At 37.9% G+C, this 13,617-nt stretch overlaps 2 protein-coding genes across 3 annotated transcripts in view; one reads left to right on the top strand and one right to left on the bottom strand.

The window, feature by feature from the left end:
* Nucleotides 1-13,617, bottom strand: part of spns1 (SPNS lysolipid transporter 1, lysophospholipid) — a 100,567-nt gene that overhangs the window by 22,752 nt on the left and 64,198 nt on the right. The window lies entirely within an intron of this gene.
* The window catches only part of atxn2l (ataxin 2-like), a 26,096-nt gene continuing 18,021 nt past the window's right edge, over nt 5,543-13,617 (top strand). For both annotated transcript variants that reach the window (XM_083976484.1, XM_083976485.1), the window contains exons 1-7: nt 5,543-5,681; nt 6,100-6,157; nt 8,291-8,347; nt 8,806-8,877; nt 10,085-10,331; nt 11,198-11,322; nt 13,050-13,141. In XM_083976484.1, the coding sequence (XP_083832610.1) occupies nt 5,665-5,681; nt 6,100-6,157; nt 8,291-8,347; nt 8,806-8,877; nt 10,085-10,331; nt 11,198-11,322; nt 13,050-13,141 (668 nt within the window). In that variant the 5' untranslated portion in view covers nt 5,543-5,664. The remainder of the gene's footprint in view (nt 5,682-6,099; nt 6,158-8,290; nt 8,348-8,805; nt 8,878-10,084; nt 10,332-11,197; nt 11,323-13,049; nt 13,142-13,617) is intronic.

The following is a 13,617-nucleotide window of genomic DNA, read 5'->3' on the forward strand; positions in this document are numbered from 1 at the left end:
GGGCAATTTGACAAAATATTGAACTATCCCTTTAAAAAAAACACAAAACAGCCAATTTATTGAGCAGGTCGATGAAAAATTTACTTTTCTGTCTCTAATTTTAGCGGCAAAACGCCTCCTTTAGGGCAGATTGAAGCCCGGTGAAGCTCAGTTGTTGTTGTGGGCGGAGTCAGTCGGGACACTGTACTTTTTCTTTTTTTAAACAAAAGGTTAAATAAATAAATGAATGAATCAAACTGACTTCCTGTCAGCTCCGCCCACAGCGGTAACGCCGAGCAACCGCCGCCGTCGACGACAACCGTCACTGTAAAAGTCTGTAAAGGAACTTCAGCCGCGTGTCCGACACCATGACATCATCACGAAACACGACATGTGATTCGACGTAGGACGACGACACTAAACACTAACGACGACGTAAAGTCAAACACGATCTATCTACAGCCACTAACTCGGTACTTTCACAGGTACTTTGTCCACTTTAACTCTAAATACCGGTACTATAACTACTTCTGCTACATCTTTATCTCAGACCAGAGCTCCTGCTTCCTTCACAGAGTCACACTGTAAATACATGAATACAAATAAACAGGGTTGCAAAGGGGCGGAAAATTTCCAGTAAATATTCCTAATTGGAAACTTTCCATGGGAATTTAATTTAATTATTGGGAATTAAATGGAAATTGGAGGTAATTTAAACAAATCATATCCAAACGTAAATGTAAATTTTGTTTTGTCATAAGCAGACACATCCATGCAAAATAATAACAATTAAAAAAACATGACATTTCAACAGATTTATTTGAGAGTAAGAACTTCATCAAGTTTTAATTATTGTATGAAAAATAAATTATTTTACAGAACAACGAAAACATGAATGTTGGGTAAAATATTACTTATTACTTATTAAGGACTCAACCTTCAATTTTGTAAATTTCAGATTTATTCCCGTATATTCCTGTTAATTCCCATATATTCCCGTTAACCCCTTAACGCCTATTGTCGCGAATTCGCCTCAAACCGCCTCTATTCAGGATGCAACCTTCAATTTTGTAAATTTCAGATTTATTCCCGTATATTCCCGTTAATTCCCATGGAAAGTTTCCAACTTGGAAAATTCCTGGAATTTTGCAACCTTACAAATAAATAATTTAATTCAAAATAAACCAGGCTGCAGCTAATGAACAATTTTCGCTGCAATCCTTTCATTAATTACATGTATTTTTTTATTCTTATTATTACTATTATAAATTGAGCGTTTTTGTTCATAAAGAAAAAGAAGAAATGTGAAGAATAGTTTACGAATCTGAGGAATTAATTGATACAACGACTTGATCTTTAGCTGCAGCCTGAGTACCCGGAAATGTTGAGTACCCCAAAGTTTTATGTTAGAAATAGATAGTATGGGTCCCCAGTATTCAGAAACTGCCGGATGCTAACTTGTATATAGTGAACAATTAGCATAATTGACATAATTATCATACATTAGCATAATTGCTATGGGCAATATTTCAACAACTGCTTGGCTGATCTGGGCAATATTAGTGTGGTTTTAGGGGTTATTGATGATGCTGAATCCATTTCTGACATTTTCAAAATTCAAAATGGCTGTCTAAACCGGAAGTGACCAGATTTTGAATTCCATCAAAATCGGCCCACTGGCGGTTTAAATCTGGTCACTTCCGGTTTAGACAGCCTTTTTGAATTTTGAAAATGTCAGAAATGGATTCAGCATCATCAATAACCCCTAAAACCACTCCAATATTGCCCAGATCAGCCAAGTCAATTTTGTTGAAATATTGCCCATATAGGCCATTATGCTAATTTCTGCTTATTATGTAAATTATGCTAATTGCCCAATATATATAAGTTAGCATCCGGCAGTTTCTGAATACTGGGGACCCATACTATCTATTTCTAACATAAAACTTTGGGGTACTCAACATTTCCGGGTTCACAAGGCTGGCAAGTAGACTAATAAATAGAGGATTAGATGCGTTGGCGTTGGCGACTGTCACGTGTTTCGGATTCTAGGCGGGAAACATTTACCTCAGCATCACTCGGTGTCTGCTCTCTCTCTCTCTCTCCTCTTCTCCTTCTTCACTGATGAAACCAATAACAATAATATTGATGGAAATATTAATAATAATAATAGTGACGATGATGATGATGAAGATGATGATGATGATGACGGTCAGAATTATAGTATTAATTTTATTTGTTTTTAAGACACCGTTTTATTTTATTTTGTATGCCTACTCCCATGTAACTCTTTTTTTTTTTTTTTTTTTCCGACTCCATCTTTGTAATTCAGTTGAAATGTCTTTGTGCCTTTTTTTTTTTTTTCGTTTTGGGGATAAAAAACAAAACAAAACAAATATATATATATATGTATAAGATATAAATATATATATAAGATTTGCTCTAATGCCTCGTTGTCAAGGCAACAGTATCCCTCCCTCACTCTCTTTTCATGCTGTCTTCTCCTCCTCGACCTCATCCTCCGTTCATCAAGGGGTAAAGAGAAAAAAAAAAAAAATGAGTAAAAAATTTTAAAAATGTTTTAAAAAGAAGAAGAAAAGAGAAAAAAAAAAGAAGAAACTATTAGCAGAAATGTCAACAATGATGAGAATACCGACTTTTTCTACTCGTGCCTTTCTGTGTGTTGTCGTCGTCTCGTCATCGGCCTCTGCCTGCGTCTTCATCCCTCGTTCCGTTTATATACTAGAGCTTTCCTGGTTTTCTTTCTTTAGCGCCACGTGAAACCTGCCACACCTCATTTCTACCGACGTTTTTTATTTTATTTTTTATTTTTTTGCTCATGTATTTGTCTAAATGCAACAATCCAACCCAATCCAACCCCCCCGAACCCCCAACCCCAACTCCCGATCATCATCTTCTGTGTCCTTTTCTCAGTTTCAAAACTCTTTGTGCCTTTCTCTGTCTCTTTTCTCTCTTTGCTGGGACCGTGTGTTGAGGGTGGGCGTCCGCGTCCGTCCACCCTGTGTGGTTAGTTTCAGGTACTACATTGAATTTAATGATAATGATATAATATAAATATAGTGAAACATACTGCTTGGTGTCGCCTTTTCTTCCTCTGCAATGTATTTTATAACACATACGGGTCAGGTAAGTGTAGTAATAGATTTGTTTTGCACTAGGAGGACATGAACATTTAAAGGGATAGTTCAATATTTTGTCAAATTGGCCCATTGCCATAATCCCTATAGTCATAGCAGTAGGTTCGTTACCTTTAATTGTCGGTGCAAGCTATTTTTAGAACGGCGGAGCAGAGCCGTGAGCTGCTCAGAGCTACGCTACGGAGGCTCATTATGGGATTTCTTGGTTTCTAACTCATCAAACTCATCGAATACACAATCCAACAACTCCACAACGCTCTGGTGGACAAGTTGTGAGCTGCACATTCACCACGCTATGAGATAATAACACAACGTTACCACACAGAGTTGTTTTAGAGGGAAATACAGAGACTGTTACTGAAAAACTGTCCCTGAAGGCAACGTGCATCAGCTGTTTTGCATGAATTTCCCTCTAAAACAACTCTGTGTGGTAACGTTGTGTTATTATCTCATAGCGTGGTGAATGTGCAGCTCACAACTTGTCCACCAGAGCGTTGTGGAGTTGTTGGATTGTGTATTTGATGAGTTTGATGAGGGAAACCAAGAAATCCCATAATGAGCCTCCGTAGCGTAGCTCTGAGCAGCTCACGGCTCTGCTCCGCCGTTCTAAAAATAGCTTGCACCGACAATTAAAGGTAACAAACCTACTGCTATGACTATAGGGATTATGGGCATTTGCCAAAATGTTGAACTATCCCTTTAAAGAAAAAGACACTTGAACGACACAAGACGGAGAGATGGGCATCACAATCAAACTCACTGATCTTGGTTCAAAATCAAAATACTCCATAAAAATGGCAGTGTAATAAAACTAAAACATGTTGGGAGCAGTGAGTATGCTCCTATAAATAAAATAAAATACATAAATAATGACCTAAACCTCAGAAAAAGGAGTTAAAAAAAAAAAACACTTAAAGATAATATTCTTCTACCTTTTGTTGGTTAGGGGCTTTTTTCATCAGCAAATTAAATTATCTAAATGTTAATGCCACTGTTTAATTGACTAAAATACTATTAATTACTGAATGAACTACAGAACTTTAAGATTAAATAAATACAATTGATTTAGCCATCATTTTATTTTATGTATCCCAAGATTGAATCCATTTGTGCTTCAGCATATTTGTAATAATGATAATAACTCCATAGTAATGTGTTTGTTGCAATGAATCTAATTAATTAGTAAAATGAGTCATTAAAGTCCAAACTCAGAGTGGAGCTTCTCTTACAGGACTCGCCTTCCCGGAGCAGAATGACGTGATTGACGGGAGAGAAACGAGCCAATGAGAGAGAAGGTCAGAAGTGATTGACGTGCAGCTCGTCCAATCGGCTGCTGCTCTAAATCAGTGGGCGGGGTTTAATATGGGTGCGCTCGTTTGACCCGCTCGGCGTATCCCGGCTGAAGTCTCCCTCCTAGTATTAATCCTTACCGCAAAAACCCACACTGCTCTAATAAGATCTATAATCAAAACTTTTAATTAAATCGCCAGACTCGAGTCGCACCCTTGGGAAATACCATATTCATAAAACCAGATTTAGACACTGGGAAACTGCATTTGTAGCTTTTGAAAGGGAAACTGAACACTACATCCACAGTAGGGCTATAAAACAAAACAAAAGCTGCTGAAACATTTGATTCCTACTGCACTTGCACTTTGATGCTGTTATCAGTAAAAATTTGATAAATTAATAAAGAAATAGGCTATAATTATATACATGTATTATTATTATTTAATTTCTCATTTATATCATACACAGCAATACATTATAGGCTACACATACAAAGAAGAAGAAATGAACTAGAGAAACCTGTAAATGCAAAAGCTAATATAGAAATAAAAAGCTAAACAAAGAAATACATAGCCTAAATAATATTTAAAAAATAGATGAATAATTAAATGAAAAATAAAAGCGCAAAAAACAAACAAAGAAATAAATAGACGCAAGTTTTTATAGCTTTCATGTTGACGGATTTTTTTTTAAATAGACTTAAAATATATAGTTTGGCTTCATTTTCAAAGATAAGAAAGATTGGTTTTTGATTAGTGTAACGACATTTCAGTGAAACCAAACAATATATGTTCAAAGCACAGGGAAAAATCAGGTTCAATCGAAAAAGAAATCAGGTTGCAAATACAATATCTTCCCATAATTTGGTGGAGAAAGGACAAGACCGAAATAAATGAAAAACATCTTCAGGGTGTCCTACACAGAAAGAGCAGGTTTGTATTTTTTTTTTTTTAATCGTTGTAAAAAAAAATAATTAAAAAAAAGCTTAAGATGGGTAAATTATGTGAATTATTTTAAAAGATACTTCTATTATTAATTATATATCTAGAAGGTAAGTTTATTATTATTATTATTATGAGTGTCTGGTCGCATCACGTGACGCGCCGTCGCCGCCGCTGTGACGAAACGAGCGCACGCGCCGCTGTGTGTGTGTGTGTGTTTTGTTGTTGTTTTCCAGCGGTGTCGTGTTGTTGAGGCTCCGGTTTAAACCCAGTGACTCTTCACCGGAACCACCGGGATGCACATGACCAGAAAGTATTACTCTACTATTATTATTATGTTATTATTATTATTATGTTATTATTACTGAGATATTCCTCTTCTTGTTCCTGCGGTAAAACGACGTCTACGTCACAGCTAGCTCTGTTAGCTGCTCTGTTAGCCTGTTAGCTGCCTGGCTAGCTGCTGCTGCTGCTATTTACTGTTCTATACCATAATAATAACTATAACAATAATAGGAATAACTGTTATTATCTATTAACATTCAGATTCACACATATATTGTAGCTACATCCGGTAGAAACTGGTCGTGTTATAGTTGGTAGTGGAGTTATTGTTTCTCTCAGTCACGTCACGTCGCGTCAGTGTTTCAGCTGCTGTGTGTGTGTCTGTGTTATTGTGTTGTTGTGTTGTGTTATTGTGGACTGACACTGTGTTTGTGTGTTTTTCTCAGGACAAGAAACACGATGAAACCACCGACACAGAGTCAGTCTCCTCCTGTCAGCAGCCTGGTGAGTCTGTCAGCTGTGTGTGTGTGTGTGTGTGTGTGTGTGTGTGTGTGTGTGTGTGTGTGTGTGTGTGTCAACCAGCTGCCATGTAAACAGCAGGCTGGTGTCAGGCAGCACAAACACATACAATATAGTGAAACTGATAATTACACAGGTTATAACCCTCTATGGTACCATGTTGCCTTCAGGCAGCAACATACCACTTTTTGTCCTGTCACATCTCCACAATTCATCATTTAATGCTGTAATACTTTAAAAAAGAGAGGAGACCTTAGAGAACCAATAACAATGCTTTAATTTATCACATGACTTTATGGTTTCAAAGGAAACAGGTTTGCCATTTTGCTCCACTAAAACAGTCTGAAAACATACAGTAACTTCCTGGCTCTTTTTCATCTGGAAAAAAATATATTTACACTAATAGATTAGTAAAGTTTAATTTGTAATAGTTCCATGCAATTTATTTACTTATTAAATAATGGAAACTTGTTAAAATGCACCTGTTGCCCCAAAGCAACAACGTACCATTATAGAAAATTGCAACGTTGCCTTGAGGCGACAGTGGACCATTATGGAATCAATATTGCATTATGAGACTATGGTAGAGTGTGTTTAGGTGTAAATATAATGTTCAAAAACATATAATTCATCATCATTTAGTTTTTTATCCTTAATAAATGTGATTTTGGATGCAGTAAAGTAAACATCAGGCTATTATGATGATGATGATGATGAGGAAGATGAGGATGAGGCCAGTGAAGGTGAAAGTCTACAGAGACTGGTGTTTCTAACCGTAATGGTACAATGTTGCCTACAGTCAACAAATCCCAAAAACTTCCAAAAATAAATAATTTTTAAAAATTTCTTTAGATTGTGTTTATTTAGTCTATTTTGAGACATAAAACACTCCAAACATTTTTTTCCCCACTGGCATCATGATGCAGCGTACCATAGAGGGATAATAGTAGTATATATAGTATATTATAGGGATGTCACGGTTACTTGTTTTCACAATTCATGGTGGTATTAAAACGCCACAATTATTTAATCGTAAAGATTCCTAAATACCGTTACTTAAACAAAAATTTGATGTTGGAACAGTATTGGTAGATATGGCGCAAAGATAAAGGTAAATGCTCAGACACCGGTCCATTTAACTAATGTAACATTGAGTTGGTAGGAATTTAAATGTTAGTGTGTCATTTTTAATAAAAAAAAAAGCAAAACAAAACAAAAAACAATTAAAATAAACTTAAACATTTGGTCTAGATGACAATTCATGACCTGAATATGTCAAACATTTCCCCTGGGGATTAAGAATTTGTCATATATTCATAGATACTTGAAATATTTTGTGTAAACAATGAGTAATGTCATTATATTTGGACTATATTTGATTATACACGTTCATAGTGTTGTGAAATTAATTGATGCATAATAATCGTGATGATCGTAACACCGTGATTATTTCTCTGACAATAATCGTACCAAGAAAATCTCTAATCGTGACATCCCTAGTATATTATATATTATACTACTTATAAATGAAGAATTCAGTATTTATTACTGCTTAACTAATGCTGAATAGTGTGTAGCTTACTTATTATAAAGTGTTACCGTCTCTTTTTATTTTTTCCAGAGCTGTAGTATTTATTTACACTCTGACCTAAATTATGTGTTTTACACACCAAACATATACACATTCTATAGGCTATTTTTTCCTCAAAATTACATTTTTCCTTTCATCTTGTACTTTTTTAAAATTGTACTTATTTCTCTTAGTATTTATGATTATTTCCTCCTTTTTTGCTTGAGCTTCTGATTATTGTAAATCCCTCCACTGAAGGATCAATAAAGTCTCATCATATCTTTTATTATCTTATCTCACAGTTAATACAGAGACGTTGATATATCAGTAGCAGAATTAATTAAGAATATTGTTGAATTCTACACAGTTTGTGTTGTTGTGAGTCTTTAACAATGTCGTGTGTTTTGTTCTTTATCAGATCTTCATTTTCAAACTAACAGATGTGACATTAATGTAACACATTTTTAGAACCAGCTTCATGTTGAAGCTCGAAGCCTCAGCAGGTTTTTACTTTCTCCTCCTCAACCTCTGATGTGTTGTGTTCTCAGGTGTTTGAGGGCGTGTACAACAACGCTCGGATGCTTCACTTCCTCACGGCCGTGGTGGTGAGTCGTCGTCGTGTTGTAGTCGATGTCGGTTTGATTGATGGATTGATTGATTTCATTTCATTTTTCATTTTCATTTCTCCTTTATTTATTCAGGGAAGGTCAATTGAGAGCGAGCTCTCTTTTTCAATGACGCCCTGATTACAAAAACACAAATATACAATATACAAGGTCATGATTCACATTTACATACAGGTTGTGAAACATTTAATAATACGTTTTTAAAACTATCTAAGGAAATAAGATGATCCAGTTTCAGACAGTTTTGTAGGTTATTCCACTTTTGGGAGGCATAAAACTGAAAGGCAGTCTTCCCCAATTCTGTCCTGATACTGGGAATATGTAAAACCAAGGTGTCCTGTGAACGAGTGTGTAAATTACAGATTTTAAGTGGGATTAAGCTAGATTGATTGATTGATGTATTGATGTATTGACTGACAGCTGGTCTCTCCTCTCAGGGCTCCACCTGTGATGTGAGGGTGAAGAACGGCTCGGTGTACGAGGGAATCTTCAAGACGCTGAGCTCCCAGGTACCGACCCACTCAGAGCTTCAGCTGGTCACATCAAATCAGAATCAAAATCAAAATGAACTTTATTGTCTCCAATTCAATTCAGTTCAAATGTATTTATATAGCACCATATCATGCAGAAGCAGTTCAGAGTGCTTTATTCTCCAGAGGGAAATTTATCTTGGTCAATCTGCTGCTGCAGTCGGCGATCATTCAACACAAACACAATAAACAGTGCTTCTATAGTTCACAGGACAGGAGTGAGTCTAGATTGCACTTTTATTATGATAATAATATTATTGCAAAATAACAGGAGAAGCAGCAGATTGATATTAAAACACCAGATCAGAATCATACAAGTGCAACATAAAGGTGCGTTCACAACAGGCCTTTTATTTTTGTTGCTTTCGACGAGTTTACATATTAAAGCTCCAGTTGGTAAGTTGATGAAAGTGAAAGTAAACTCCGTGACTCGGTTGGAAATTTCAATACAATACTCCATCAGGTCCCTTAATGAATCTTTGCCAAGTGCCACACACACACACTTTCACTTTCGTCAGCTGACTACGACGTGTAGGAGCTGTGATTGGCTGCTGCTCCTGCTCCCTCTACCTGACTGGTGGAGAATCTTGGTGGATTTCAGCAAATACGATTCCTGGCTGTAGGTGGAGCCAGAGGAGTTTTGGTTCTAGTAGTACTTACATAATTACAATTATGTACTACATTTTGTGCAATATTTACACACTTCTGCTTGTGCAACTGGGTGTAATGGGCATCGTGCAACACAACCTGGTACCTATGCACTCCTGCACTTTAGCACTTATGCACTTTATCTCCCAGAACTAAACTCTTATGGTCCTCTGCCTGTGGAATGTGTCTGTCAATATGTTTTACATTGTCATAGTCGTCTTTTTGTATTCTACATTATGTGTAATTTGAACTGTTTTTATGTTATGGGACTGGGAAATTAGCACTTTTGCTATAATCCGGCACATTTACAAGTTTTTATGTCCATTAATGTGCACTGTCCCATCCAAATAAAGTAAAGTAAAGTTGGGTTTGGTCCTAAATTACCCATTTAATGTCCGACCATCAGAATATAGTGACAGTTCCAGCAGATATGACTGAATAATTGTCACCAACTGAAGCTTTTAAGTTGACTTCGCAAACTGGTGAATCCCCCCTCAGGGACAATACAGATCAATGCACCTGTCTCTGATCCACACAGTGTGAGCTCGCCGTGGACGCCGTTCACAGACGGAGCGACGGAGATGAAGGAGGAGGAGGAGGTGATGGAGGAGGAGGAGGAGGAGGAGGAGGAGGAGGAGGAGGAGGAGGAGGAGGAGGAGGAGGAGGAGGAGGCCAGTCGTCGCCTCTGCCCAGAATTGAAGACATCACCGACACCATGATCTTCAGCCCGGCCGACCTGGTCACCATGACCTGCAGAGACGTGGACCTGAGCTTCGCTGTCAGAGGTGACCATATCGATTCATAAAGTCCTCAGATCGATCTTTAGATTCACCGTTGCACTGTTTACTTCTGGAGTGGGTCATGTTAAAGGGATAGTTCAACATTTTTGACAAATTGGCCCATTGCCATAATCCCTATAGTCATAGCAGTAGGTTCGTTACCTTTAATTGTTGGTGCAAGCTATTTTTAGAACGGCGGAGCAGAGCCGTGAGCTGCTCAGAGCTACGCTACGGAGGCTCATTATGGGATTTCTTGGTTTCTAACTCATCAAACTCATCAAATACACAATCCAACAACTCCACACAAAACGCTCTGGTGGACAAGTTGTGAGCTGCACATTCACCACGCTATGAGATAATAACACAACGTTACCACACAGAGTTGTTTTAGAGGGAAATACAGAGACTGTTGATGAAAAACTGTCCCTGAAGGCAACGTGCATCATCGGTTTTGCATGAATTTCCCTCTAAAACAACTCTGTGTGGTAACGTTGTGTTATTATCTCATAGCGTGGTGAATGTGCAGCTCACAACTTGTCCACCAGAGCGTTGTGGAGTTGTTGGATTGTGTATTTGATGAGTTTGATGAGTTAGAAACCAAGAAATCCCATAATAATCCGTAGCGTAGCTCTGAGCAGCTCACGGCTCTGCTCCGCCGTTCTAAAAACAGCTTGCACCGACAATTAAAGGTAACGAACCTACTGCTATGACTATAGGGATTATGGCAATGGGACAATTTGACAAAATGTTGAACTATCCCTTTAAATATATAAATAAATGCACATTAATGTGACTGTTTTTCGGTCAATTTAATGTAAACGTGAATATTTTATTTTTTCCTGTGGAGATTTAAACTGGTGTTGCGTTCACAGACACGTTCACGGACTCGGCCATCAGCTCGTCGCGGCTCAACGGCGAGCACCGGGAGAAGGTGCTGCAGCGGTGGGACGCAGACGGAGACGCAGACGCAGACAACTTTGACCTGGAGTCAGACACAGTGAGGACACACACACACACACACACACACACACACACGCACACGCACACACACACAGATAAATAAACACACACACATTTATTATTAGTAGCAGTAGAAGTATTTATCAACCGTATTCTTAGTGAATCCCACTCAAGGTTATAATAGATTTGGATTTTTCATTACAGTAGCCTTTATATTTTGTTCTGTTCTTTTGTTTTCTTCTCTAATTCAGTTTGTTTTAATTTAGTTTTTGTTATTTCATGTAGTTTTATTTAATCAGAAATACATATTATCCAATAAAAAGCTGTTCCCAGCTGTCCAGACGTTAGCTCCAAGTAGCTCTGCATCTGGTCTCAGTCCCCTCTACCATTGTTAACCCTCTGGAGGTGAAAGTTTAAACCTTAAACATGTCAATTACACTACTTTACTACATTTTTTAACATCGTAAAAACATCAACTGTCTTTTGCTACGGACTGCAACAGTCTGTTGTCATGGATACATGACAACAACTTCCATTCATACCAGTCATACGTGCCTGAGGCGGAGTGATAGCCTACGCTGTGATAAGGCTTTAGAATAGTAGCCGTGATGCTCATTATACCACGGTTAACAACCAATCAGATCGCAGGATTTCACCTTTATGTTTTATAATGTAAAATAAATAACAAACAGTAAAAATCATACAAATGTAAAAAAAAAAAAAAAAAAGAAGAGAGAAAATATTAAACATTGAAGATGCTGAGCCTCTGATACGACCTGCACGCGTTAACTTTGACAGCACTAGTTTAAAGGGATAGTTCACCCTAGAATGATATTTCGCTCATTATCTACTCACCCTCATGTTGACTAAGGGCTGGAAGAATTATCAGAGTCCACCGTCCCTTCTCTTAGTTACAGGGGGTCTCGGCGTAGCAGTGCATTTCAATGCAACGGTTGCAAAGGGACACCGGAGCTCTTCGTAAAAAAACACACACAAAAAAACATCCAAATACCTCCATGATGCTCGTATGTAATGTCCGTCTTGTGCTGGAGCCCCAAATTGCGTAATTGTCCCGAAAAAAATTAAATAAGTCTATATTTTAAGCTTGTTTGTAGCGGAAGCTTCTCGTCTTCTTCTTCTTCTCCTCTTCCTGGTCCGTCCAAATATTGCGTGATTCGCAGTAACCGCAATGACGCCGGCGCAAATCACGCGAGATTTGGACGGACCAGGAAAAGGAGAAGAAGAAGAAGACGAGAAGCTTCCGCTACAAACAAGCTTAAAATATAGACTTATTTAATTTTTTTCGGGACAATTACGCAATTTGGGGCTTCAGCACAAGACGGACATTACATACGAGCATCATGGAGGTATTTGGATGTTTTTTTGTGTGTGTTTTTTTACGAAGAGCTCTGGTGTCCCTTTGCTACCGTTGCATTGAAATGCACTGCTACGCCGAGACCCCCTGTAACTCAGAGAAGGGACGGTGGACTCTGATAATTCTTCCAGCCCTTAGTCAACATGAGGGTGAGTAGATAATGAGCGAAATATCATTCTAGGGTGAACTATCCCTTTAAACACAAAGTTCATCTCATTAACATAATGATGATGATGATGATGATGATGATGCATGAAGATCTCGGTGTGTGTGAATGTGAGAAGTCAATATCCATTATTGATCGTTATGGTTTATTGATCGGTGACTCTTCCTCTTCCTCTTCCTCCTCCTCCTCCTCCTCCTCCTCTTCCTCCTCTTCCTCCCGTCAGTCCAACGGCTGGGACGCCAACGAGATGTTCAAGTTCAACGAGGAAACGTACGGCGTCAAGACGACGTACGACTCCAGTCTGTCCACGTACACGTGAGTATTATTATTATTAGTTTATTTAGGGGACATTGTTGTGCAATGACATTTATCATTTACAGAAAATGAGAAGATGGTTGCACTATAGATTTAGCTCACAGCTCATTTCCATCTGCAGCCCCAACATGTAACATATAACAAACAGACAAGAAACGCAGACCACAAACTACAGCACATAGACAATACAAAAACAACAGTTTCCACATCTAAAAGGACCAGGTCAAGTGCAACACACCTGAGAGAGGTGTAGCTACCCTATCCTATATAATCAATGGAGAGAAAAGCTAAGTCTTACAAGATACAGAATATATATAAAACATTTTAGAATGCCATAGTTCATATTCCATAAGATTTTAAGATCATTTCATGGATTGGGTGCATTGAGAAATACTAAGATACATTTGTGCCCTGCTTTTAAACGTGCTGACAACTTTGTTCTCCAGTAGCCGTTGTTTTAAATGATGAGAGAAATT

This window comes from Trachurus trachurus (assembly GCF_905171665.1).
Source record: "Trachurus trachurus genome assembly, chromosome: 8".
NCBI classification, from domain to species: domain Eukaryota; kingdom Metazoa; phylum Chordata; class Actinopteri; order Carangiformes; family Carangidae; genus Trachurus; species Trachurus trachurus.